The sequence below is a fragment of the Alnus glutinosa genome, chromosome 10 (assembly GCF_958979055.1).
Source record: "Alnus glutinosa chromosome 10, dhAlnGlut1.1, whole genome shotgun sequence".
Taxonomy (NCBI): Eukaryota; Viridiplantae; Streptophyta; class Magnoliopsida; order Fagales; family Betulaceae; genus Alnus; species Alnus glutinosa.
In genome coordinates, this window is record NC_084895.1 from 23,338,399 (window position 1) to 23,361,827 (window position 23,429).

The 23,429-nt window shown below is 36.9% G+C and overlaps 2 protein-coding genes across 3 annotated transcripts; both read right to left on the minus strand.

The window, feature by feature from the left end:
- Window positions 1–5,588: 5,588 nt before the first annotated feature.
- Window positions 5,589–14,508, minus strand: LOC133880623 (protein disulfide isomerase pTAC5, chloroplastic). Of its 2 annotated transcripts, XM_062319606.1 has the most exons (5): window positions 14,320–14,508; window positions 11,665–11,761; window positions 6,086–6,140; window positions 5,919–5,984; window positions 5,589–5,715 (listed from the first exon to the last, which is right to left on the minus strand). In XM_062319606.1, exons 1-5 carry the CDS (start codon window positions 14,455–14,457, stop codon window positions 5,709–5,711), a joined length of 363 nt encoding a protein of 120 aa, XP_062175590.1. In that variant the 5' UTR covers window positions 14,458–14,508; the 3' UTR covers window positions 5,589–5,708. The 2 variants fall into 2 exon arrangements, with proteins under 2 accessions (XP_062175590.1, XP_062175589.1); XM_062319605.1 differs by having other exon boundaries at window positions 5,589–5,984; window positions 14,320–14,506.
- Window positions 14,509–16,115: 1,607 nt separating this feature from the next.
- LOC133879973 (ent-kaurenoic acid oxidase 2-like) lies at window positions 16,116–23,148 on the minus strand. The gene is made up of 8 exons (XM_062318806.1): window positions 22,699–23,148; window positions 18,350–18,827; window positions 17,987–18,250; window positions 17,635–17,724; window positions 17,442–17,520; window positions 17,111–17,217; window positions 16,835–16,956; window positions 16,116–16,534 (listed from the first exon to the last, which is right to left on the minus strand). The coding sequence occupies exons 1-8, from the start codon at window positions 22,929–22,931 to the stop codon at window positions 16,429–16,431; spliced, it is 1,479 nt and encodes a 492-aa protein (XP_062174790.1). The 5' UTR covers window positions 22,932–23,148; the 3' UTR covers window positions 16,116–16,428.
- Between the last annotated feature and the right edge of the window lie 281 nt (window positions 23,149–23,429).

The window sequence follows — 23,429 nt, forward strand, 5'->3', positions numbered from 1 at the left end:
TATTTAGCCTGTTCATTTAAATTAATTTTTTTAATATATAAATTGCTATTTTTGATAATTAATTTTATATTTAATTATTTATGAATATATGTAGTTTTTCTTACATATTTTAATTGTATTTTATATATATAATTATAGTTATTTAAAATTATAGAGAACAATAATTTTATTGATCTCCAATCAAATTTTAAATACGTTAAGCGTAACAAAATAAACTGTAAGTTACATTTATATGTTTTAATTAATAATTAAATTTTATTGAATTGTTTATTTATTTCAATAGTTATATTCTTAATATTTTTAATTAATTTTTCTTCAACTTTAGGTTCTTTTTTTTAAATCATATATATAAAAAAAAAAAAAAAAAAAATCTTGAACCCACGACTAAAATTTCAGCTCCGCCATTAAAGCAAGTATATATATATATATATTTTGCTCCAATGAACAGTCAAGATCGAATTCGAACTTTCTTGTCCGCGTCAAATGGTTAGCTAGAATTTATTATTTTTTAAGTTTGTTTTATTTAAAGAAAACAAAAAGAGGTTATCCACGAAAATGAATTTGAAATTGAAGTGACCTTATCTCTTGAATGAGTTACCATGATAGGACGTACTACAATAGAATTATGAGTCATTTCTAAAGAAAAAGTAGTTCAAACTCGGCAAAAAAATATTTTGTGTGGGGCCGCGGGAGGGAAAAGAAAAAAAATTTGGACTGTTATCTCTTCTAGACCGTTAGATTCGTTAAACGGCCTGGATTGTAAAAAAAATTAACACGGCAATTCTTACGGGGATTTGAATCTGTTAGAAAAACTCATACGGGTACTAATTAGGATCCCCTCAAATTTTTTGCCCGAATTTGATAGAATTCGGGTAGGTAGTTGTGAGTGAGCATTTATGAGACCCACCTGACCAAATAAAAGTTGGACTGCCCAACTGCTTATCCGGTCAGGTGAATCTCATAAATGCTTACTCACAACAACCTGCCCGAATTATATCAAATTCGGACAAAGAATTTAAGGAGATCCTGATCCTACGGGTACTCCCGTATGAGTACTAAGCTACTCCGGTACTCCATTCATGAATCATGATGACTTGGTAAGAATTGATGACGACTTGGTAAGAAATAGAATTTTCTCAAAAAAGAAATAGAATAACAGATAACATATTACTCTTTTGAGAAATAATTTTTACACATTCATTGTACATCTTTTATACATTATTTTTTTTTTAAATTAATCATTGAATTTGTAGGACCCATAAAAATTCATACGTGGGTCCTACAGATCCAATAGTTGATTTAAAAAAGTGATGTGTAAAAGATGTATAAGTGATGTGCATGTAACATGTCTCTTACTCTTTAGTAGCTCGTTACGAAAAGAAAAAAGTGAAAAACCCGTGGGTCCTCTAAATTTGGTCATCAGTGGGACCCGCTTCCCACTTCCCCTAACACTTCCAAATTCACTCACCATAATTCCAGACGGAGCTATTGAAAGCCAACCACTTCATTGTCACAACAATTAAAGTAAGAGCAATATGGCTTAATATGGATTAGAATTCTCTTAAATTATTTGTTTAAATTTAAAAAAATTCAAACAAATAATTAAAAGAGATCACTTAGAAAATTCACGGGTAACTCAACTTTATTTGGTCAAATAAACCTTATAAATAATATCTCACAATTATATACTTTAATTCTGCCATGTAAATAGCTACGACAAATAAGAGTCGGGAGAGAAGGCACAAATTTGCATGAGAGGAGGATGTTTAGATTAATTAAGCTTTTATATTTAGATTGTTCATTTAAATTAATTTTTTTAATATCTAAATTGCTATTTCAAGTAACTATATATATAAAAAAAATCTTGACCCCCAACTAAAATCTTTGCTCCTCCGCCGCTGCATGAAGCAAGTACGCATAAGGGTGTCAAATTTGAATGAAATCAATAAAACCCACAACCTAATCCTTTAAGGAGAGGTGGGACTTATTACTTACGAAAGGAATCAAAGGATCAGAAATTGGAGGCCTGATTTGTTTATGACAAGTGACAACGACCCACAAGATGCACAGGGACTCGGAAGAAAGGACAAGGATCCTCTCCATTTGACATGATCAAATGGAGTGGATTAAATAGAAAGAATAATTGTCTGTAAAAATGTGTAAAGATAATTATACCTTCCCTATTTAACTAAATGAAAAACATCCTCTCTATTTCAAAATTCTAAAAGAAATTGTGGATGAGAGAGACAGGAACTCGGACGATAGAGTGGGGAGCGGGGAGTGGGCGGGGAACCCCTGGGAGGGAAAAGGAAAATAAATTTGGTAGGTGGCATGTTCTAGACCGTTAGATTCGTTTAACGGCCTAGATTGTAAAAAAAAAATTAACGCGTCAATTCTTACGTGGATCTGAATCCGGTAGAAAAACCCATACGGGTACTCCCGTACTCCCTTCATGGTGACTTAGTTAGAAATAGAATTTTCTCAAAAAAAAAAAAGAAAAAAAAAAGAAATAGAATAACAGATGTCAGATAACTCTTCTGTAGCTCGTTACGAAAGAGAAAAAGAAAAAGTGAAAATCCATGGGAGCGAAGGTTCTTATAAGGTTCCTCCGGCCAATGAGTCATCTGCTTCGCATGTTATATATAAAGGCCTGTAACTCTGAGACCTGAAAGTTCACGTCCCCGCATCATCAACGACGACAATGGAAGCTTACGGTGCTCCTCCTCCTGCCCCCATAAGCCCACAGAGCTCCCATGGGTACGACCTTGCGAAGGGCGATTCGGTTAAAATCTTCGTGTTGGTCATCACTGTGCTCCTAATTAAGAAGTTGGCCAATTACTTCATGCGTAACCAACACGCTGCTGCTGCTGCTCAACTTGCTGGTCGAGCTACTGTTCAACCGCCACGTCTACCTCCGGCGGAGTACCCCGAAGAGACCGGTCTAGAGCTTTCGGTCGTCTTGCCCGCAGGCAACTGATCGGCAAAGTAACCCGTCTGCGCCGGCTACTTTCTCCTATAGTATTTCCTTGTCTATAAATCTGATTAGTGTCGTGATGTTGTTCCGGAGTGTCGTTTTTTTTTTTTTGATGGTGTTTTACTGTGTTTTGCTGGTATCCTTTTGGTTTTTGAATGAATGTGCCTAGCTTGGGCCTTGGGGTATTCTTCCTCCAGTGGTGCTTCCGCTTCGTGAGGGAGTGACGCCGGTGGGGGATCTAAGAAACTTTTGTTTCAGGGGCGAGGGAGTTATTGTGAAGCCCGAACACTCGAGTTCGTTTCCATTTCGCAACGTTTCTGTGCCGAGGCGGGCAAGATATATACTTGGCCGTATCGGGTCTGGGCACGTTCGACACCGTGGAGGAGGTGGCGCGTGCTCACCACATAGTGCGTCTCATTGCCAACTTCACACGTTGTGCACTCAGCATGCCATGCACAGTAACCCTCCTTAACTCGTTTCTTTAATTACCTACAAACTACTGGCGGAGCTGCATAATACGTTAGGGCTTGGGGAGCTTCCCCCAAGTCACCATTTTTACCTTAAAAAAAAAAATTAAAAAATTAAAAAATTAAAATTTTATCTCAAAATGAATTATGGGTTAAATAATTTTTTGAATCCTTGTGCTTTATATTTTGGGAAATGCTACCCTTACACCCATTCTCTACTCCCCTTTTTTACACCCTGACGTGGCAAGAGCATTTTTACCTTGATGTGGTGGAGAGGGATGGGAATGTGAGAAAGAGGGTGGTAGAGAGAAGGGAAAAATGGCAGAAATATCTGGGTTGAAAAAAAAAAAAAAAAAAAAAAGAAAAAAAAGAAAAAGAAAGTAGTGCAAATGCTGTTGCCATGTCGGGGTGTAAAAAAATGAGAGTGGAGAATGGGTGTAAGTGTAGCATTTCTAGTATGTTTTTATCAAATTGCTCTCTTGGTTTTTAAAAGCGTCCTTTCATCGTTTATCATTTTATTTTTTCCGTCCATAATCCATTATAAAAATTAACGGATTCTTTACCACGTAAAACTAATAAAATACTGTTACGTGCCATTATTGCTACATCAACATATCACTTAAAAAAAATGTAGTCATCGAGGTTGGGGTCGTTCCCGCCTACCACCCAACACGCAACATGTTGGGTCAAGGTGGACATTCCACCCTGCACAATGTCGACTGGTCAAGGATGGGGTTCCCTGCGACCCCCACTTGTAGGATTGGATTTCCCCCATCTCCAACCTAGCAAAAAGCCACCTTTTTTTCTTTTAAGTGATGTGCGGATGTGGCAATAATGGACACATGACATTGTTTAATTGGTCTTACATGGCAACTTGCACATTTGTCAGAGAATTCATTAATTTTTTTTAATGGAATATAGACAAAATGAGTAAAAGATAAACGGTGAAAACAATAATTATTTTTGTAATTTTAAAAAACTGAGGAAGTAGTTTAATAAAAACGTAATGCACATGAACCAAAAAAGTATTTAACCCATGAATTTATAAATTCATGTAACATCCCTCTGTAACAAAATTATCCATTGTGTAAATTTGGCCATTTTTTTATATAGCCCTTATAAAGCTACAATTTTACCCTAACAAAAAAAATAATTAAAAAATGGTTTGGAAGTGGTTGGCCACTGCTACTAGGTTGAACACCTCCGAGGCCTATAAAGGTGGATCGGCCACTTTAAAATCATTTTTTTTTTCTTTGGTTTTATATTTTAAATTTTATTTTAACCTTTGAATTTGAGAATAAATTTGTAATTTTATAAGGACTCTATTGGAAAAATGATCAAAATTTGTACAAAGTGACCATTTGAAGGCATACAATATGGACTTATAAGTTCATTTTAAAACCACAAGAATTTATTTATTATAAGGTCAAGCCACTGCAAGAACCAATTTTGATTTTTTTTTTTTTTTTTTTTGAGAGATAACAAATTGAGAAGTTCTTTTCTTTGTTATCAAACTGATTTGTATGGCATGGGAATGTGAGCCAAACAAGAATCTAAAATTACTTTGGTTTGTGGGGTTGGCACCAAATCTGAAATTAATTCCAGAGTTATACATCTTAACAATTTTTTAAAAGCATATATAACCAAACAAACTTGACCAGCCAAAACATAAAACTTCTTTTTGGGCTTAAACTTAGTAGGTTTTAAGGGTGTGTAGACTTTTTCCATGTATAAGTTGGGCCAACAGACTTTTTCCATGTATAAGTTGGGGATTTTGCAATGTGGAACTTAGAAGCTGAAATTGAGTAATAAATAAGCAAGCCACAAACAAAAATTATTAGTTCCACCTGCTAAGTTTCAGTTCTTTATCTTTTTAGCTTTGTCAAATTGGAAAATTAGGCTGAAGACCTAGTCAACACTCATAAACATGGATTTTTCTCAAATAATTATTACCATTATGACAATAAACAGTGATTCAACTTCACAAGACATCCATAATGGTCACATTTGAGAGAGAGAGAGAGAGAGAGAGAGAGAGAGAGAGAGAGAGAGCAATGTGGTTCTAAAAACTTTTAATTATATATAATGGTGTACTAATCTTACAGGTTAATGTTTTTCTATGGTGATCATGCTATGTAGTACAAGGCTTCTTGAATCATGGAAACGTTTATGATGATGCATATCAACAGAAAAAAATCAGCTACGCTGTTTGTTTCATAAATTGCCAAGCACAAAGATTTACTACCAATGTTAAAGACACTAGTTTGTTACAAGCTTGGAATTGAACTGCCTTTTGGAAAGGAGTTAGAACAAAACCTTTCATTAAGTCCTCACTTTTTGTGGTTCGAATCAATTATTCCTCATGTAGAAGTAAATCTGCTGCAGTACAATGTTCCTGGTCAGCTTGGGTCTCATACTTTTTCTGTTTTTGGGTGTGATTGGCATCCATCTTCATGAAATGGAAGCCCATTATATACCTATACTCCCCAGTCCCAAGGCAGCGGGAGCAGTAGCTGAGACCACTTCCACCACAGGTCCTGCACCTGCAAGAGTGATTCAAGGCAGTGAAAGGCCAACAGTGGATGAAAATGAAATTATTCATCCATTGCACTCATAGTCATAAACAAGAGTTCAATAATGTCACCATTTTGGCCATTCCCCTTTAGGAAGCATTGTTAAATGAACACGGTTCGTCCTTCCTGTGATATTGAAAGCGAAGGATAAAATTAGAAGCAGAGGACAAAAGAAAGAAGGAACAGAAAACAGCTCATGATCTTCTTGAACTCATTATCAGGTCCACTCAAAACAGGAAAAGGAAGCAGATAATAATTTATTTAGCAGATGGCGAGAAAGGGTGCAACACGATGGACTCAACTGGCATTGGGATTTCTGACACTAACCTAATTGCTATGCATCAGAAAAGTTGACTGTGTAAAAGAATGGTGTGAGATGGACAAATGAGGCATTTTCCTGCCAATGGTTCTGCATAGCCCCAGATTTAAGGAATTTTATTATAATAATACTATTCTCCTGAACTCTTTTTTTTCTTTTTTTAATTATTATTTTATTTGTTACTCTTTTCTGTTTTTAGGTTACTTCATCATCGAAAAATTCTTTCTACATTCCATGCATTACAGTAGTTTAGATTGTTTGAAAATTACATGTAAATGTAAGTAAAGCCATCACATTGCTTTTAAATAAAGGCACTCTATAGTTTATGCAAATGAAGTCATACCTCTTTTCGAAATCCACCCCACTGCTACCCTGTACCCCACAGAAAGAAGCAATGGAGGATGGTTCTGCCACCACAGAGGGCTAGGGGTGGAGAGCTCCATCCCCTCAGAGGAGTGCAAGGAGAAGAGCTCTCCACTCCCAACCTTTGTGGGGGTGGATCTCCATGCCCACTGCCCACTCTATGGGGGTGGATTTCCAACCCCCCCCATCTGTGGGGTGGTTATCCACCCCTGCAGAGGTGGGTAGGGGTGGAGCCATCCCATTAAGCCCTCTAAGGGGTGGATCTCCACCCCTACAAAGGTGTGAGGGGGTGGACATCCACCCCAAAGCCCCATCCATGAGGTGGACGGGGTTAGAGCCAACCCCCAGTGCCCCTTTGTGGGGGCGGAACCACCTTCCACCACCCCTCTCTCTAGGGTGGGGTGGGGTAGGGTGGATTTCCACTCTTTTTTTTTTTTTTTTTTCTCTCTCTCTCCTTTTCAGTTTTTTTGTTTTAAAATTATTTTTTAATTAGGCTTAATTGCTTACATGGCAGACTAACGTGTATGTGAATACAAGTGTCACATTTTCATTGGTTGACGTGAACAATATTACAAGTGGGAGGTTTTCTATTAAAGCCTGGACGGAAAATTAGGGACTTTAATTGTCACTCGAACAAAACTCAACTTTAATTGTCAAAATTAGAAACTCAGGTCCTTAAAAAAACTGAGTGACTTTTGGGACAATTCCCAAAAAAATAAATAGAAGAAGAAAGACTACTAAAGCATAAAGTTGATCAAATTTGAACCCCCATTCTTCTTTTTCTTCACCACCAATGACACCCAAATCAATACGTTCTAGTGCAAACATATTCATTCAACTGGTGGAGATAGTAAATAATAAGCTTTATTACTCTACCAATGATGGCTTTGCCTAACTTATTCAATTTTGATATTTAAGGGGAAAAAATCTTCCATATCCAGAATAGTCGCTGCAACACTTGTGGCTTCCCCACTACCACAAGAGAAAATGTAATTGGAACATGGAGGTGATACGAAGGAAGATTATTACAAATGCAAGGATGGGGTACCACCACCACATGCCTCGCAGATTCAAACACGGCTTTAGAGAGGGTATTCAAGCAGCATTAAGGTAGAAGTTATGTGCTTTTGCTTAAGGCATTATTAGAGTGGTCTTGGGAGTAATTAGGGTGTGGGTGAGACCATTAGAGAGCTCGGCGTTAGTTGTGGTGATGAACTCGCCCATGAAATGGATGAGGAGGATGATGAAGAAAAATTTCTTTTTATTTTTTCTTTAACTACTTTATATTATTTTTCTAACAAATTTTTAGTTCTTCTTTTCCCTTATAAAGAGTACTCTCTCCAACCTCCCTACATATTTTCTCTCTCTTTTCCCTATTCCATCCAGTGTTGCTAGTCGTATTGAGAAGCTGCATCGAGACTTTTTGTGGGGTGGTATAGGCGACGAATTCAAATACCACTTGGTTAGTTGGTCCAAGGTTTGTCATCCTATTTCTGAAGGTGGTTTGGGCATTCGAAACTTGAAAATTTTCAACAAGGCGCTTTTAGGGAAGTGGTTGTGGCGTTATGCTTATGAGAGAGAAGCTTTGTGGAAATCTGTGGTGGATGCAAAGTATGGCTCTACTAGGGCTGGTTGGTGTTCCTTAGATCCCCTTGGGTCTCATGGTGTGGGGATTTGGAAGAACATTAGGAAGGGGTGGAGCTTGTTTTGTAGCTATACCAGACTTATCTTGGGCAATGGGTCGAGGATACGTTTTTGGGATGATGTATGGTGTGGAGAGATGTCCCTCAAGGAAGCTTTTCCAGTTCTGTATGATATAGCTTGTGCCAAGGATACTTTGGTAGCAGACCACTTGGTAGTGGTAAGTGGTTCCTATCAGTGGGATGTCAAATTTTTCCGTGATGTACACGATTGGGAGGTGGACGTCATGGCTTCCTTTTTCTCCTTACTGTATTCATCCAAGGTTGCTCAAGATGGGGGGGACCGGCTATGGTGGTCCCTCTCTCGCAAAGGGTCTTTTGATGTTAGATCATTCTATAAGGCTTTTGCTTGCAAAGAAGCTATTTTATTCCCCTGGAAAAGTATTTGGCGGACCAAGGCCCCATTGAAAGTGGCCTTCTTCGCTTGGATGGCAGCGTTAGGGAAAATCCTCACCTTGGACAATCTCAGAAAGAAGCGGGTCATTGTGATTGATAGATGCTGCATGTGTAAAATGACCGGGGAGACTGTGGATCATCTTCTTCTTCATTGCGAGGTTGCACGCGCTCTTTGGTATGTCATCCTCAGTCGTTTCGGTCTGTCTTGGGTGATGCCTTCTCGGGTGATAGACTTATATGCCAGTTGGTGGCCGGGGGGACGTTCCTGAAGCGCGGTCGTGTGGAAAATGGCTCCTTGTTGTCTTATGTGGTGCTTGTGGACGGAACGCAACGATAGACAGTTTGAGGACAAAGAAAGAACCATAGAGGAGCTCATTTCCTTTTTTCTTCATTCTTTGTACTCCTGGACGGCTGCGTATCTAGCACCTCTAGGGATTAGTTTTAACGATTTCCTTGTATTGCTTTCTTCTTCTTCTTAATTGTCTCTCTTGTATACCCCCTGTATACTTGATTGCGCTTTGCGTTTTTCTAATAAAATTCTCTTACTTATCAAAAAAAAAAAAAGTTTACAACACTACTTACTCAAAGGGGAAAAAAAGAAAAAAGAAAATAAATAAATAAATAAAAATTGACAAAAAATGTTGTTTTTGATGTTAGCTCATGTGCCACAGCAGTTAGTCAATGGAGTTGGACAAAAGGACCACATTGATGGCAATATGAAACTTTAAGGATGAAATTGCTTAAATTAAAACTACAGGGACTAAATTGACAACAAGCCCACTGTGGTGCTTTAGTATTGAGGGAGATGCTTGGTGGAGAACTGTGGTTGATTCTAAACTTGGCTATTTACGAGGTGGATGGTGCTCCCACGTTCCTACAGAAGCTTTCAAGGTGGGGTATTGGAAGAATGTTAGAAAAGATTGGGAGACTTTTTCAGGCTACATCAGATTCGAAATGGGAGATGGAACTAGGATTAGCTTTTGGCACGATCTGTGGATCGGGAATATGACTCTCAAGGCAACTTTTCCAGCCCCATTTGATATAGCTGCTGCGAATGACGCCTCTGTTGCAAATAACGTAGAGTTCTTGGGTGGTTCCAACCAGTGAAACGTGAGCTTTACTAGAGAAGCGCATGATTGGGAGGTGAATGTTTTTGCTTCTTTCTTCTAGATATTGCATTTAGTTATAGTCAGAAGAGGCGGCGAAGACAAACTTTGGTGGGTCCCTTCCAAAAAAGGCATTTTCAAGTTCAAGACTTTTTTTCACTGCTTGACTTGTACTATAGGTGCTCACTTTCCTTGGAAGTGTGTGTGGCGGACCCAAGCCCCCTCAAGGGCGGTCTTCTTTTCATGGTCGGCGGCTCTTGGTAAGATCTTCACCTTAGACAATCTCAGGAAGCGTCATGTTATCGTGATAAACAAATGTTGCATGTGCAAGAAGACGAAGAAGTCCGTGGACCATCTCCTTCTCCATTACGATGTGGCTTCTACCTTGTGGTACTCTCTTTTCAGCAGATTTGGGTTGTCTTGGGTTATGCCACGACGGATTATCGATCTACTCGCTTGTTGGTGGTCTTTAGGCCGGTCAAGGAGTGTCACGGTGTGGAAAATGGCCCACACTTGCCTCTTTTGGTGCTTAGGGAGGGAAAGAAATAACCGGAGCTTCGAGGACGTGGAGAAGATCCCTGAGGAACTTTTATCCTCCTTTTATCACACTCTGTATCTTTGGACTACGACTTATGTGTTCCCCTTATCTTTTAGCTTTCTTGATTTTCTTACTCGTTTCTCTAGTTAGGTGTTTCCTTTTGTATACTCACAATGTACTAAGGAGCGCCTCATACTTTTAATGAGATTGGCTTATTACTCATAAAAATAAAAAAAAATTAAAAAAAAAAAAGAAAAAAAAAAAAGAAGAAACCCAAACTTGGAAGGACCAAAATATAATTTTGCTTTTTTAGTTCAAATGGTAGGTTACAAATGCATCTAGTAAGTCTGAACCCATAACCTCACTTCCCATCTTTTCGTTTTTTTTTATTTTTTATTTTTATTTTTTTTTATTAAGAGAATGTAATCTAGAGCTCATTGCACAAACGAACTCATATTTTCATATTTATTTTTTCCTTTTCTTTTCTTTCTATTCTTTAAAAGTTTATGAGACTTCATGCTAAGTTAGAAAATTTGAATATAAAATGAGAAAGGAAGTTGAGTTCAATTATTCTATTAAATATCTAAAAGGTCAGCACAAAAAATAAAATAAAAGAGGGGTGTTCCACATGAATTCAGATATAAGAGCTCAATGGCACACTTCTGACATGATCTGGCATAACTTAAATTTTGAAAAACACAAGGTGCTTCCTGTGCTATGAGAATTCCCGTTCCTATTTAAATGAATTTTACTTCATAGTCTTGCCATAAAAAAAAAGGATTACTATCTACAACTTTAGATGGAAAGAACTAATAAATCATAATAGCATCACTATGTAGACCTACGTTCTAGTCCCTACTTGAGATCAAATATGGACTCCATGGACTAATTCTCACAAACATTTATCTACAGAAAAATTGAAACTTAAGCATATAGTTTAGAGGCACCAAACCAATACTAGATAAGTCAAGAGTCAGCACTTCTTATTTCGAATTAAAATCACAGAAAGCAATATAAATGATATATTTAAAACAAATATTATTGGAAAATTATCATCATCGAAAGGAAAGAAGATTAATTGATGTTTGACCTCATAGACAGCCCTATAATGGAACTAATGTACATGTCTGTGCCTCTGCCTGTATTGTGTAAATGTACATGTCTGTGCCTCTGCCTGTATTGTGTGTGTGTGTGTGAGAGAGAGAGAGAGAGAGAGAGAGAGAGAGACCTCTTCCATGACAATGATGGCAATCAACCCTTCCCCTCCCTTTGCAGACAACACAAGGTGGATCTGGATTCTTTCTTTCTTCTCTATGAACATTTGACTGCAACAACCAAGAGGCATCAAATTTTTTTTTACCAGAAACTAATAGCAATAACCAAGAGGCATTCAACCTGAGGATGAATCATGGGGAAAAAAAAAACCTTTTCAACAAAGAATCAAAATATTAACATGCTTGCATTAGAAACTTCCCTACTAGTATAGACTGAAATGAATTAAAAGTTAAAACATTGAGTTTATCAAAACCTAAGTTCTTGAAATTGTAGGGACTGAGGTTTTTTTTAGTTGAACTGATAGGACCCAAGGAATCTATCAATGGAAATCAGAAAATCAGTAAAAAAAATTAAATTAAAGAGAAAGAGAAAAGGAATGAACTCTTCGAGGGGATTGGGCCTCCAAATATTGCTCAAGCAATGGGGTGTTTTCCTTGATGATCAGCCATACGGCATCTACAGCTTATTTATAGGAGCAAATCAAGCTTAACATGGAGTGAAAAGCACAACAATCAAGCAAACCATAACAATCAAGCAAAGCGTAACAATCCAGCAAACTGTCTATGGAAGTCAACAAGCCTAACAATCAAGCATAAGAGAAATCAAGGGAGATTTGGGGAAGGTACGAGAATCCAACATGAATGAAGATTCTCTTAAAAGACTTGAGAATAGTGATATCTATGAAAGCATTCCTGCTTATCATTTTTCAAGAAACAATACTTTAGAAAGTTTCAGGTGTGGATAAAGCACTCATTTGGGGAGACTGGATAGCTTGACACTCAACGCCCCAAATAAACCCACATGCAAGATATAGATAAATCTGTGTATGTGGCTTGTTTCCCTGTACTCTGACAAATACGTTTAGACCCCGAGTTGTAACAAACAGTGAATATCTCAATCTTTACACAATTCAAATTAAGAAAGTTATCAAATTTAAAGCTAAACAGTACATATATCAATACCAAATTAAAGCTAGCATAAAACAAATAAACACAAAGATTTTGCTAACGAAGTGGAAACTTTTTGAAGAACTCTTCAAAAGTAAAACTGCTCCGGGGGTCAGCTAACCTTAAAGGTATCCACTATAGAAGACTTGTATTCTAGATTGATCTTCCTTACAAATGGAGACATATATGTTCCCCTTTTTTTTATTTAAAAAAAATACCTCTCTAAAGCCACCCCCCCCCCCCCCCCCCCCCCCCAAGCCTCAACGTATTCCCTTTCTTTAAAAAAAAACAAAATGCCTCTCTCAAAACAAAATTTTTACTCCCACCAAAAAAAATCTTTTTAGTTTTGCCCCCTCATGCCTAAAATTCTAGTTCTACCCCTACTTACAACACCTTTGTAACTCCCAAGACTCAATTTGTAACCTCGACAAATGATTTGTTTACCTCCCATTGTAGTGGCTCCAGAATCTCTAGCCTTCTACACGGATCACTTCCACTAACGAACCTTGTTTGCTTTAACCCCTCCAGGCCTCAAAGTGTTCCGCAATTTTTTTAAATACCTCTAAAATCCTTTCAAAATTAAATTTTCACTCCCCCCAAAAAAATTTCTTTTTAGTTTTGCCCCCCCACCACCCCCAACACCTAAAATTCTAGTTTCGCCCTTGCTTACAAAACATTGGTAACTCCCAAGACTCAATTTGCAACCCCGACAAACAATCTGTTGACCTCTCATCGTAATAGCTTCAAAACCTCTAGCCTTCTTCTACAAGGATCACATTCACTAACAAACCTCATTCGCTTTAACCCAGAACTCTGGTGGTTGTATGTTTTTCTATGGTTTGAAACTGTTCAAGCTCAAGAACAATGGTTAACCTCTCGAATATCAATGAAACATTGCCTCTCAAGGTGTGTGAAAGTCGTGGCTTATGACACTTATATAGAAGTGGAGAAAACGAAAGTTTAATGAGCAAGTTAGTTAAGAAATAACATAGCCTGGGGTTGTCGCGATCGAACGGAAGTAAGTCGGGTTCGAATGGCAGTGTTTCACAACTTATCACATACAGTGTTTGAAAGGTGTGCGATCAAGGTTACAATTGACTGTCTCGGATCTAACTTGATGACCATCCCGTTCAAACGCTATGTGATGATTGCAATCCTTATTGCAATCGGGGCATTTTATGAGTCTTCTAATTCAACCTCATTCGACAAACTACTTGTGGGACAAACTCAAGCTATAACAGACTTTTAGCTTGATGATGAGTGATTGTATTTTGTATCAAAAAGCAGTTCCATTGATTCAAGTGTTACAATTACACCCAAGATGGCAATCACAACAAACTAATTGTGGGACAAGCTCAAGCTATCTAACTTTTGATGCTAATCTTAAAACATACTAGCTTTGCGTGCAGTAACTAGCTAATAGAGAAAATTAAACTGCTGTTTGGCTCCTGGAAAAATGTGGGAGAGAAAATAAGAAAAAAAGCTTGAAACTTGAATTTCAAGTAAATCTACCCAACAAAAACCTCCCCTTCACTGAACCCAATACTTCCAAAAAAAAAAATGAAACCTTATAAGCATAGAAACAAATTTTCTTGCTTTTCCTTCTCTTTCCCACCATTTTCTCGACCAAACAGGGGATAAGAGAGAGGAACTGAACTTGCCTCGGTTCTGACGACCCAAGACGACTTATTGAAGGAGAGATGGGGCAAGGGGCTTGGATTCCGCGGAACAGGTGCACCGTTGGATTTTGCAGCCTCTAATCGGACGGCTGTTGATAAGCTCGGCGTGCTCACTGCCATTCTATCAATGCCGACTCCGAAACACAGCAGCTATGGACCGTGTGTCTGTGTGTGTCGGTTAAATGCATCTCATTAAACGACGAAGTCGTTTAGCGATGTTCTTAGACGGGTCGTCGTAGCGTTGTCATAAGTACATTGAGACAACGGCCAGATTGTATATATATTCTAGTGTTTAATGAATAATAAGCATATTCTGCTATTTCTATTTCAATCTTTTGATTTCTTCATGGGATCCTGTCTTCTTAATTTTGAATGTCGGAATCGGAGGATTCAACTGTCCAAATATTTACCATGTTTTCTTTCTAACCCTGAAAGGAAGAGACGAACTGTAACCATCTTAAGGGTTAAGGGTTTAACTAAATTAGTATCCAACAATTTTAAAGCTTTTGAACTAATGGGTTCGAGTTACGGACGGACGCTTATAAGCTAAATAAAAATATATTTAAGTCATCGAGAATATGAGAATATTAAATAGTGTTAAATCATTGAATATAGATTGTTTAGTAAAGCCGTCAAATTTTGTTTATGCAATGCACTTCAAGGAAAGGAGAAGAGCAGGTGGATGAATTATTGACATCATTCTTCAGGTTCTTACTTCAATTCTGAATAATTTGATTTACTGTTCTTTGTACGTTTTATCATGAACAAATATTTTGGAATTTTGGTTTGTCTTAAATACGGGCAGTGGGGGGATTCCTCTTCTTTATTGATAGTGTTTTGACTTGTGAGGATGCTTCTGCAATTTGATAATTGTCCCTTTTCCTTTTCCATTTGGTTGCCAGGAAAAGTTGATGAATTAATGTTCCTTGTACTATTCTTGAAGAGAATTAATGTTAGAATCTTAGTCATTTCTTTTGTAGAATTGTGAGATTGTAAATCCTTTCAGGGTTATGAATCCTAGTCTACTAGGATTGTGAGATCTATTCTTTTTTAATTTGTAAATCATAGTTTCAAGAGGAATATTTTTGCCTATAAATAAACCTATGTCAATAGGCTTGCACCTTGTATCTAGGAATTAGTTTGAGGTTTCAAAAAGAGAGAGAGGCTTAAAGATCATTGTATTTTTCCTTGATATTAGTGAAAAAGAAAAATCGTTCTTGATGCCCTTGAATGTAGATAATCTTGTTGAATTATGTTGAATTCTTATGTCTTGATTCTTCATTTTATTCTTCTTTATTATTATTTTTGTAACACTTTAATCCTACGTTGGAAAGATGAGTCTCATATAGAGTGAGTAGCTTATAAAAATACTTACAGTGATTATAGAAAACTCCAAATTAACTAGTCATGTTGGAGTGATAGTACAGATGCGAGTAGCACTTTCCGTATGTCGTTACAACTTTTGTTGTACTTGGGCGTTTGCTGCGAATTCTAACACAGTTGCTATCAAAGAGTTTATTTTTTTTTTCTTCTTCTCTTCTGGCAGCTCTTCTGCAAGAGGTTAATGCAGCAATATTCATCACTTTACTGTCTAAAGTTCCAAATTCTTACGAATGAGTGAATTCAGGACTATTCATGCTGTAATACCCTTTATAAATGCATTTCCAAGCTGCCTGTTACCGGCTTAAAGGTTGTTTGAATGATCTCATCATCAGTTCATCTCATACAGCTTTCATACCTGGCAGAAAGATTGCAGAAAAATCCTTGCTTGCTTAAAATTTAGATAATTGCAAATGCTTGCATATTTATAATATAATAATGATATATTGTCTCAGGTTACAAGAATCACTTGCTGTAGCCTAATAGAATTTCCATCACTATGCTTGTAGCCACCAAATACAGCATGGATGGGTTCTATCAAAACAAATGGGACCTAAGATCAGGTATGGGTAATACTACTACTCTTACTTCATGAGCACCAAGGCGCATGGAGATGAAGACAAACTCAGAAAAAAAAAAATATAGTATATATATCTTAGTCAAGTGACAAGAATATGCTGTTTTATTTTCTCTTCCACTTTCTTTCCCTCCTTATATAGATGAGGTGGGGCACTTTTTGATTCTTGCCAAGCAATTATCAATAGGCCTTGTATGCGGTAAGTACATCACTGGGCATCCAGGGTTGAGTCGCTCCAGCCTGTACCGTGAGAGGAAAAAAAAAAAAGATAGAAGAATCAGATATGCATTAGCAAATGCTTGTATATGTGTACTGCTATATTACACTAAAAATTCTGTTGTCCTGTTCTGTACTGTTCTGCAACTATTTGAGGTTATATTGGTATTGAATAGATTGCATTTGTTTTTTACTCTCAAGCTTGTAGAGATATAAATGAATCTTTCTGTTTCTGTCAAGTAAAAGAACAGTAATTGGAAATGTTATTTGCATAGGAATCTATGAGTTAGAAAAGAAGAAGAAAAGGTTGCAAGATCAAGTCACCGATGATTAAGGATAAAATAGTGAAGGAAAATAGAGATTTCCAGCTTAGCAAGATCATTTCCAGGGCACAGCCTGCTTCCTGCTCCAAAGGGAAGGAAGGTTCCTGCTTTGGGTGTAAAATCCTGCACAATGTAAAGCAGATCAGCAAACTCTAACCATAGCACACACCTAAACATATATCAAGCATGAGACATAGCTGCATAAGTACTCATGCATATATTAAAGACACGCATCTTAGATTGATTCGAAGAAAGATAAAGGTGCTGGATTACTTACATCCCATCTGGAAGGATTAAACTCCTTTGGATTTGGAAAATTTTCAGGATCTAGGTGAACACTTCTAAACCAGACTAGGACTTTCCAGCCTTTGGGAATGGTATAACCTGAAAAACAACCAACTCCTCATTAGTAAATCATAAGGTGTTAAGTAGTTCCTGTTAAACACGTGTTTTCCAGCTAAATATCTAGATACACATTCATCTTTGTCTATTAATAGGTTATACCAACATATTAGCTAAATTTAATGCACTCTTGAGTACCAGAATTGCCAAGCCTCATAGCCATATCAGAAAACTAAAAAGAATGAAAATCCAGAACATAAACTGACCGCCTATATTGACATCTCTTTTTGCCTCACGGAAAACTGTTAGGGAAAATGTTACCACACGAAGCGCTTCGTCAATCACCTACCATAAAGTAAAAAATCATAAGATGAAGAGACCAAAAAAAAAAAAAAAATTATGCCAAACTGACTCAGTGCAGGCCTAGTGAAAATGAATTTTAGCACTTGGATGTGGTACCTTGGAAAGATACTCCATTTCTCGAATTTCTTTCAGTGTCAAACCGATCTGTGTTGGCGGCCTCTTCTTTATAATTTCCTCTTGCTCTTCCTGCAGTTGTGTGAAAACAGAATTCCAAAAGAAAAATAAAAAACAGATTGAAACCACAATCTTTATGGCATTCATCCTTCTATTATCTCACACAATCGTGCATTGAATGGCAACAAATTTTCCCCTGTTGGTAAATTAAATTCGAATAGGAAACATATATGATGAGTTTAAAGGTTGCACTTCACATGCCACAATGGGGTAGACTCTCATAGTCACAAACTTGTCAGACAATTGTTTCAAAAACTATATCCAAGTCCAGTACCTTAGCTTTTTGAAGAAATTCTGGGTGCTCTTGTAGGAAAATGGTAGCCCACATTGCAGTATGGCCTGATGACTCATGGCCTGCATTCAGATACATCAACAGAACATCTATGATTTCTTCGTCAGTCAATTTTCTACCATTTTCATCCTCAACTTCGAGCAAAGCATCCATCATATCTTTCTTCTTTATTGAGACACAGCTGTTTTTTTGTTTTCTTCTCTCATTCACAATAGATTTAAAGGTAACCACAAGATTGTTTCGAGCCTGAAATGAAAATTTTGATCAGCTTGAGTTATCACACAAAAACAGTGATTGACTTCACAAGTAACTAAAACAAAACTGAAAAACATAACTAGTACTCACCTTCTTTGCCTTATGATAAGCAAATCCAGGAAGATTAATTGCCATGGCTCTAACCCCATAATTAAGTTTCGTATATTCCCTCTCCAAACACTCCATTACCGGCTCACTTTCTGAGCTAAGAAAAATGTACATAATTATCCGAAAAGTAAGCTTCCGAAGCACGGTTAAGAACTCGATTTCTCCCATTGTTGCCCATTTGTTCAAGGAAGCTATTACATTTTCTTCTATATATTTCGTGTACATGGACAATGCCTCATAACCATTGACTGGAGCAGCTGTTAACCGTCTGAGACGCTTATGTTCTTCATAAGAAATCCCAATGAATGATTTCTTTCCGATCAGATCAACGGTGGATCGAGGCCATCCAGGCTTAAAGCAATCATCGTCCGTCAAAACCCTTCTACATGTTTCAGGTGAGGTAACTATCACACTTGGGCTCCCAAACATGAAGGCCTTGTAAATTCCAGTACGTCCAAATCTGCATTGTTGATACAAACATGGTTTTGTCAATTTGACAGAAAATGACTACTACTACAGCCATTGTTACTCCCAAAAGACCATAATTCATTGCTTGATTAAGAAGATTCATTTCCTGGAGCAACAAGGTTCCAAAAGCATGCTCCTAAAAGGTGGGGCATGTTAGGAAATAAAACCTATTTCTCAAAACCAATGAGAAGCGAAAAAATAAGAGGAAGTAAATAAAAACAAGCAATTACAAAACACAGATTTATGTGGTTCACTACTAAAGGCTACATCCACCGAGTTGCAGCGAAGTTTCACTATTTCTTGAGAAACAATACAAGGAGGCATCAATCCCACACAGAACCCTAGAAAATAGAAGCGACTATAAATACGACCCTCAACCGGGTGAGGCGTTTCGGCCCAAGCCTCCGCTCCATGGACTAAGCCTCATAAAAAACCCATTTAAATCTTAACGCTTCCGACATCGAACAGGGTCGGGTGCATTGTGACGGACACAAAACCATGCTCCACGTAGCCTAACAAGGCATAAAGAAATCTTCTAACCCCATCCATTGAAAACCCCTTAGAAAATATCAACGGATTTAGATCCTTTGTTACTCCCGGCCCAAGAAGGAGGGAGTAGGGATAATAATAAGAAAATAGCGAGAGAGGCTGAAATTTGTAAGAGACTTATAGTAACGTGTTAAGAAAATATTCTTAACGTACACGTTAGATTGTGACGGATTTATCACATTAGATTATAAAAGACTTATAGTAAAGACGATAATATTCTTATCTGCCGTCTTAAAAAAAATATATATAAATGTGGCCGTCTCCTACTTTGTGTTGCAAAATGATTTTTCTTTCCTAATTGAATAGGCCAAATTTCTGACAGGATGTGGGGGCCCCGACGATCAGTTCTTGCTGCTATTGTTGATAAAGTCTATCACCCCTTGCAATGTGGAACACTATTATATAAAGTTAAGTAAAACAACAAGAACTGCCGACCCCAAATTTTTAATAAAATAAAATAAAAACAATTTTACCAATTCCTATGTCTACGAGAAAATGGGAAAAAATATATATTTAAAAATATCCCATCAATAGAAAAGCTTTTCCAATTAGCTAGGCTCATAGCTCATAAAATGTGTCTTTTTAATTATAAAAAGATCACAAAAATCTCATAGATATTTTTAAAGGTAAAATGCAAATCATTCGAGGCGGGCGGATTTAGGGAACTGGTTACTCCTGCTCATAAGAGTTTCTGGCTCCGTCCCTGAATTCCTAGAAAATGTAATATTTGATTGGAACGTGTTGGCCACTATATATATATATATATATAATGCACGTACACAACATAAGACAATTCTCTAGTTGGGATCTTTTTCTAATGCCTATATTTTAACTTTTAATTGTATTATTAATATTCTTTGTACTTGAAAATTAATCTAATTAAACCACTGACGTCTTTATCATAATGTAAGTCCAAACTACTATATGCTATAATATAACACCATGTTGGATTTTGTTTCTTGCACTCTCTTTTTTTTATTCTTTTTATTTATTTATTTATTTTGTCTTGACACCCTGTTCCATTGAACACATCTATAAAGACATCAAGTCCAACAATGTAAATGGTGTATGCTATACAAAGATCTTCTTAGAGATAATCGATATTATAGGTTCTTAAAATTTCAATAATTATTTTTAAAGTAGTAAAATTTTCATGTTTTGTCACCTTCTACCTCGAAATTAAGGACATAAATATTGTTGAGGTGGAAAAATCTGAACCATTTAATTTAAAAATAATAATTGAGGTGTTGTTTGGAAATATCTCTGAATATTACTTATTGTTTTCAAAATCATTATCAGACAATTTAAAACACAAAACAATTTTTAGGAAGTAAAAAAAAAAAATCACATATTCTTATAGGAATATTTGGACAAAACAATTGCTTAATTTTGGCAATTGTAGAGGCTAGCATTTTAAATTAAAATAATAATAATAATAATTGGTCTTGTGGCCACTCTCAAATGAGAGTGATGGCTACAGGACCACCCCGACCAAATCAGGATGTCACCTCTGTCCTGCCCAGAAGTGGTTGTGCGGCCATCATAACAAGCCTGGGTGGCTGTGTGACCCCGACTAGATTGGGGTACGTACCACCTGCTTGTGTATTTTTTTTTTTCTCAAAATAAGCATTTTTAGTATTTATTTATTTGAAAAGACAACTAAATAATTTTCTTAAGTAAACCCCAAATAAATCATATTCTTAAATATGGACAAAAAAACATTTTCGACCTTCATAACATAACAAAACATGTTTTTTTTTTTAAAAAAAAAAAAAAAAAAAATCATTTTTCAAAACCATTATAAAAAATACCCTAAAGATTTTAAAAACTCTATAAATTATATTACCCTAAAAACTCAAGAATATTTTAATTCTACTATTTTTCCTATTTTTAAAATGTGGTATAAATGTATATGGAGAAACTTTGTGAAGATGATAAGGACCTTTCAAGGCCAATAGGGCCATCATGACAGAGAAACACTAGATGACGTTGACATCCTAAAAGCTGAATAACTAAAGGGCCGAAAAATAAAAATTTGTCCTTTCCTAAATCCGACGGTGAAATTTGGAGCATTCCATCATGGATGATGCGGCTACGCCGCAGCAGAGACTGTCCCACATTTACAAAGAAAATGCAAAAACCTTTTACTTGATAGAATTTGAAAAATGATAAACAAAGTGAGACTAGGAGACAGCCAAAATGACAAAAATAGGCCTGTGTTTTTGGATTGGAATCCATAAACAATTATTTGTCAAATTGAATGTAATTTGGACATTTGTTGTGAGAGAGTTATTCTTCGTGTAGGTGGCCGAACATCTCAAAATTTATTTGAATAGGTCGGTCCCACCCGAGCTCTCTCACAATAACAATTTCAATTGCTAGCAATGTAGACAATTAACTACTGTAAATTTCCATCGAGCAACTTTGGACGGTCAAAATGATAAAAATAAGCATGTGGATTCATAACAAATAGTTAAATTACTAGCAATTTAAATAATTATTGTGAAAAAGTCATTGTCGAGTAGGTGGTCGAACAATTCAAAAATTATTTAAATAGATAGGTTTTACGTGAGATCTCTTAAAATAGCCGCTCAAATTGCTAGCCGCGAATTCTCGTGGAGGAGTTGTGGACAGTCAAAATGACAAAAATAGGCCTGTGTTGCCGTACTCCCCAAGGTAAGTCCGAGAGCACAGACAGAAGACATTACCAATGGAGATTGGAGACCCCAATGCTGCAATGCTTACATGTGTCTACTTTGGTAATTCAGACAAGAAAACATAAATATGAAAAATTGAAAGTAACAGGTTAAATTTACCAAAATGCCATTCACCTGTAGTTGTGGAACTGTAGCTTAGATTTTTTTTTTTTTTTAAAAAAAAAAAAAAAAAAAAAACCCAATACTAAAGAAATAATTAAGAAAAGAAAAAGAGAAATAGGTGAATGAGAGGCAGAATGACAAAGGTACTCCAGACCACTATTTGAAGGATTGAGGAAGAGAGAAATGACACAGCACAGCGGAGATGAAGAGAATGGCTAATATATAGGGCAGACCCACAAAGATATTTCATCTAGATAAATGTTGACGGAAAGAAGACCAGTCGTGCTTAGGAAACCTTTCTTCTTCCGCTTTTTGGCCGATGTGGGGCAACCCCATTTAACTTGGAACTCCTTTTAAGTTGAGAGAGAGAGAGAGAGAGAGATAGAGATAGAGATAGAGATAGGGATAGAGACAGAGAGAGAGAAAAGCAGTGCAATTTAAGCAAAGTTAAAGCAAAGATATGGACATATATGTAGAGAGAGAGAGAGGTGTGACCTGGAAACAAAGGAGGAGATGAAGGACTCAGGATCGTGGGACTTGAAGGCTCGGAGGAAGGACCACATGTTCCCTATGAAAGGCCAGCCCAAATCACCAGGAGGAAGAGAGTACTGTATATCACCCAATTGGGTTTCGTGGAGCCACGAATTTGCATTCTTGAGTAGCCATTTGAGGGCCACCAGAGCGCCAAAGCTGCACAACAGGACGACCCAGATGGAACCCAACTCCATGAAAAACTTGGGAAATTAATTAACCCGCTGGTCTTGTGAATTTCTGTGTCTATGACTATGAGGGGCCACCACCACCGCCACGCCACCAATATATCTGAAAAAAAAAACCTCCTCTCTCCGAGTGCGAAAGGACTCAATCACGCATCCCTCTCAGTCTCTTTCTGTGTATAGTACGACGATGCCCACCTTTATTTATAGACTCTGTCTCTCACACTAACACAGACAGTCACGAAAAAAAACCAACACCAACCCCCCCACGAAGTGGTGGTCAATATTTCGAATCATCCTTATCCTTTTACGTTGATATAAAAAAAATTTAAAAAAATAATAAAAAAAAAAAACTATTCCGGGATGATGGTGTAGATTGTAGAACAGGGGATTCGTGCAATGGATTTTGTGGCATTTACGATTGGGCTTTCAAATGGGGTGATCATTTAGAGAGCTGGACGGCATATATGAATATCAGATATATCGGTTTGTCGTTTTGTCAATTGTTGT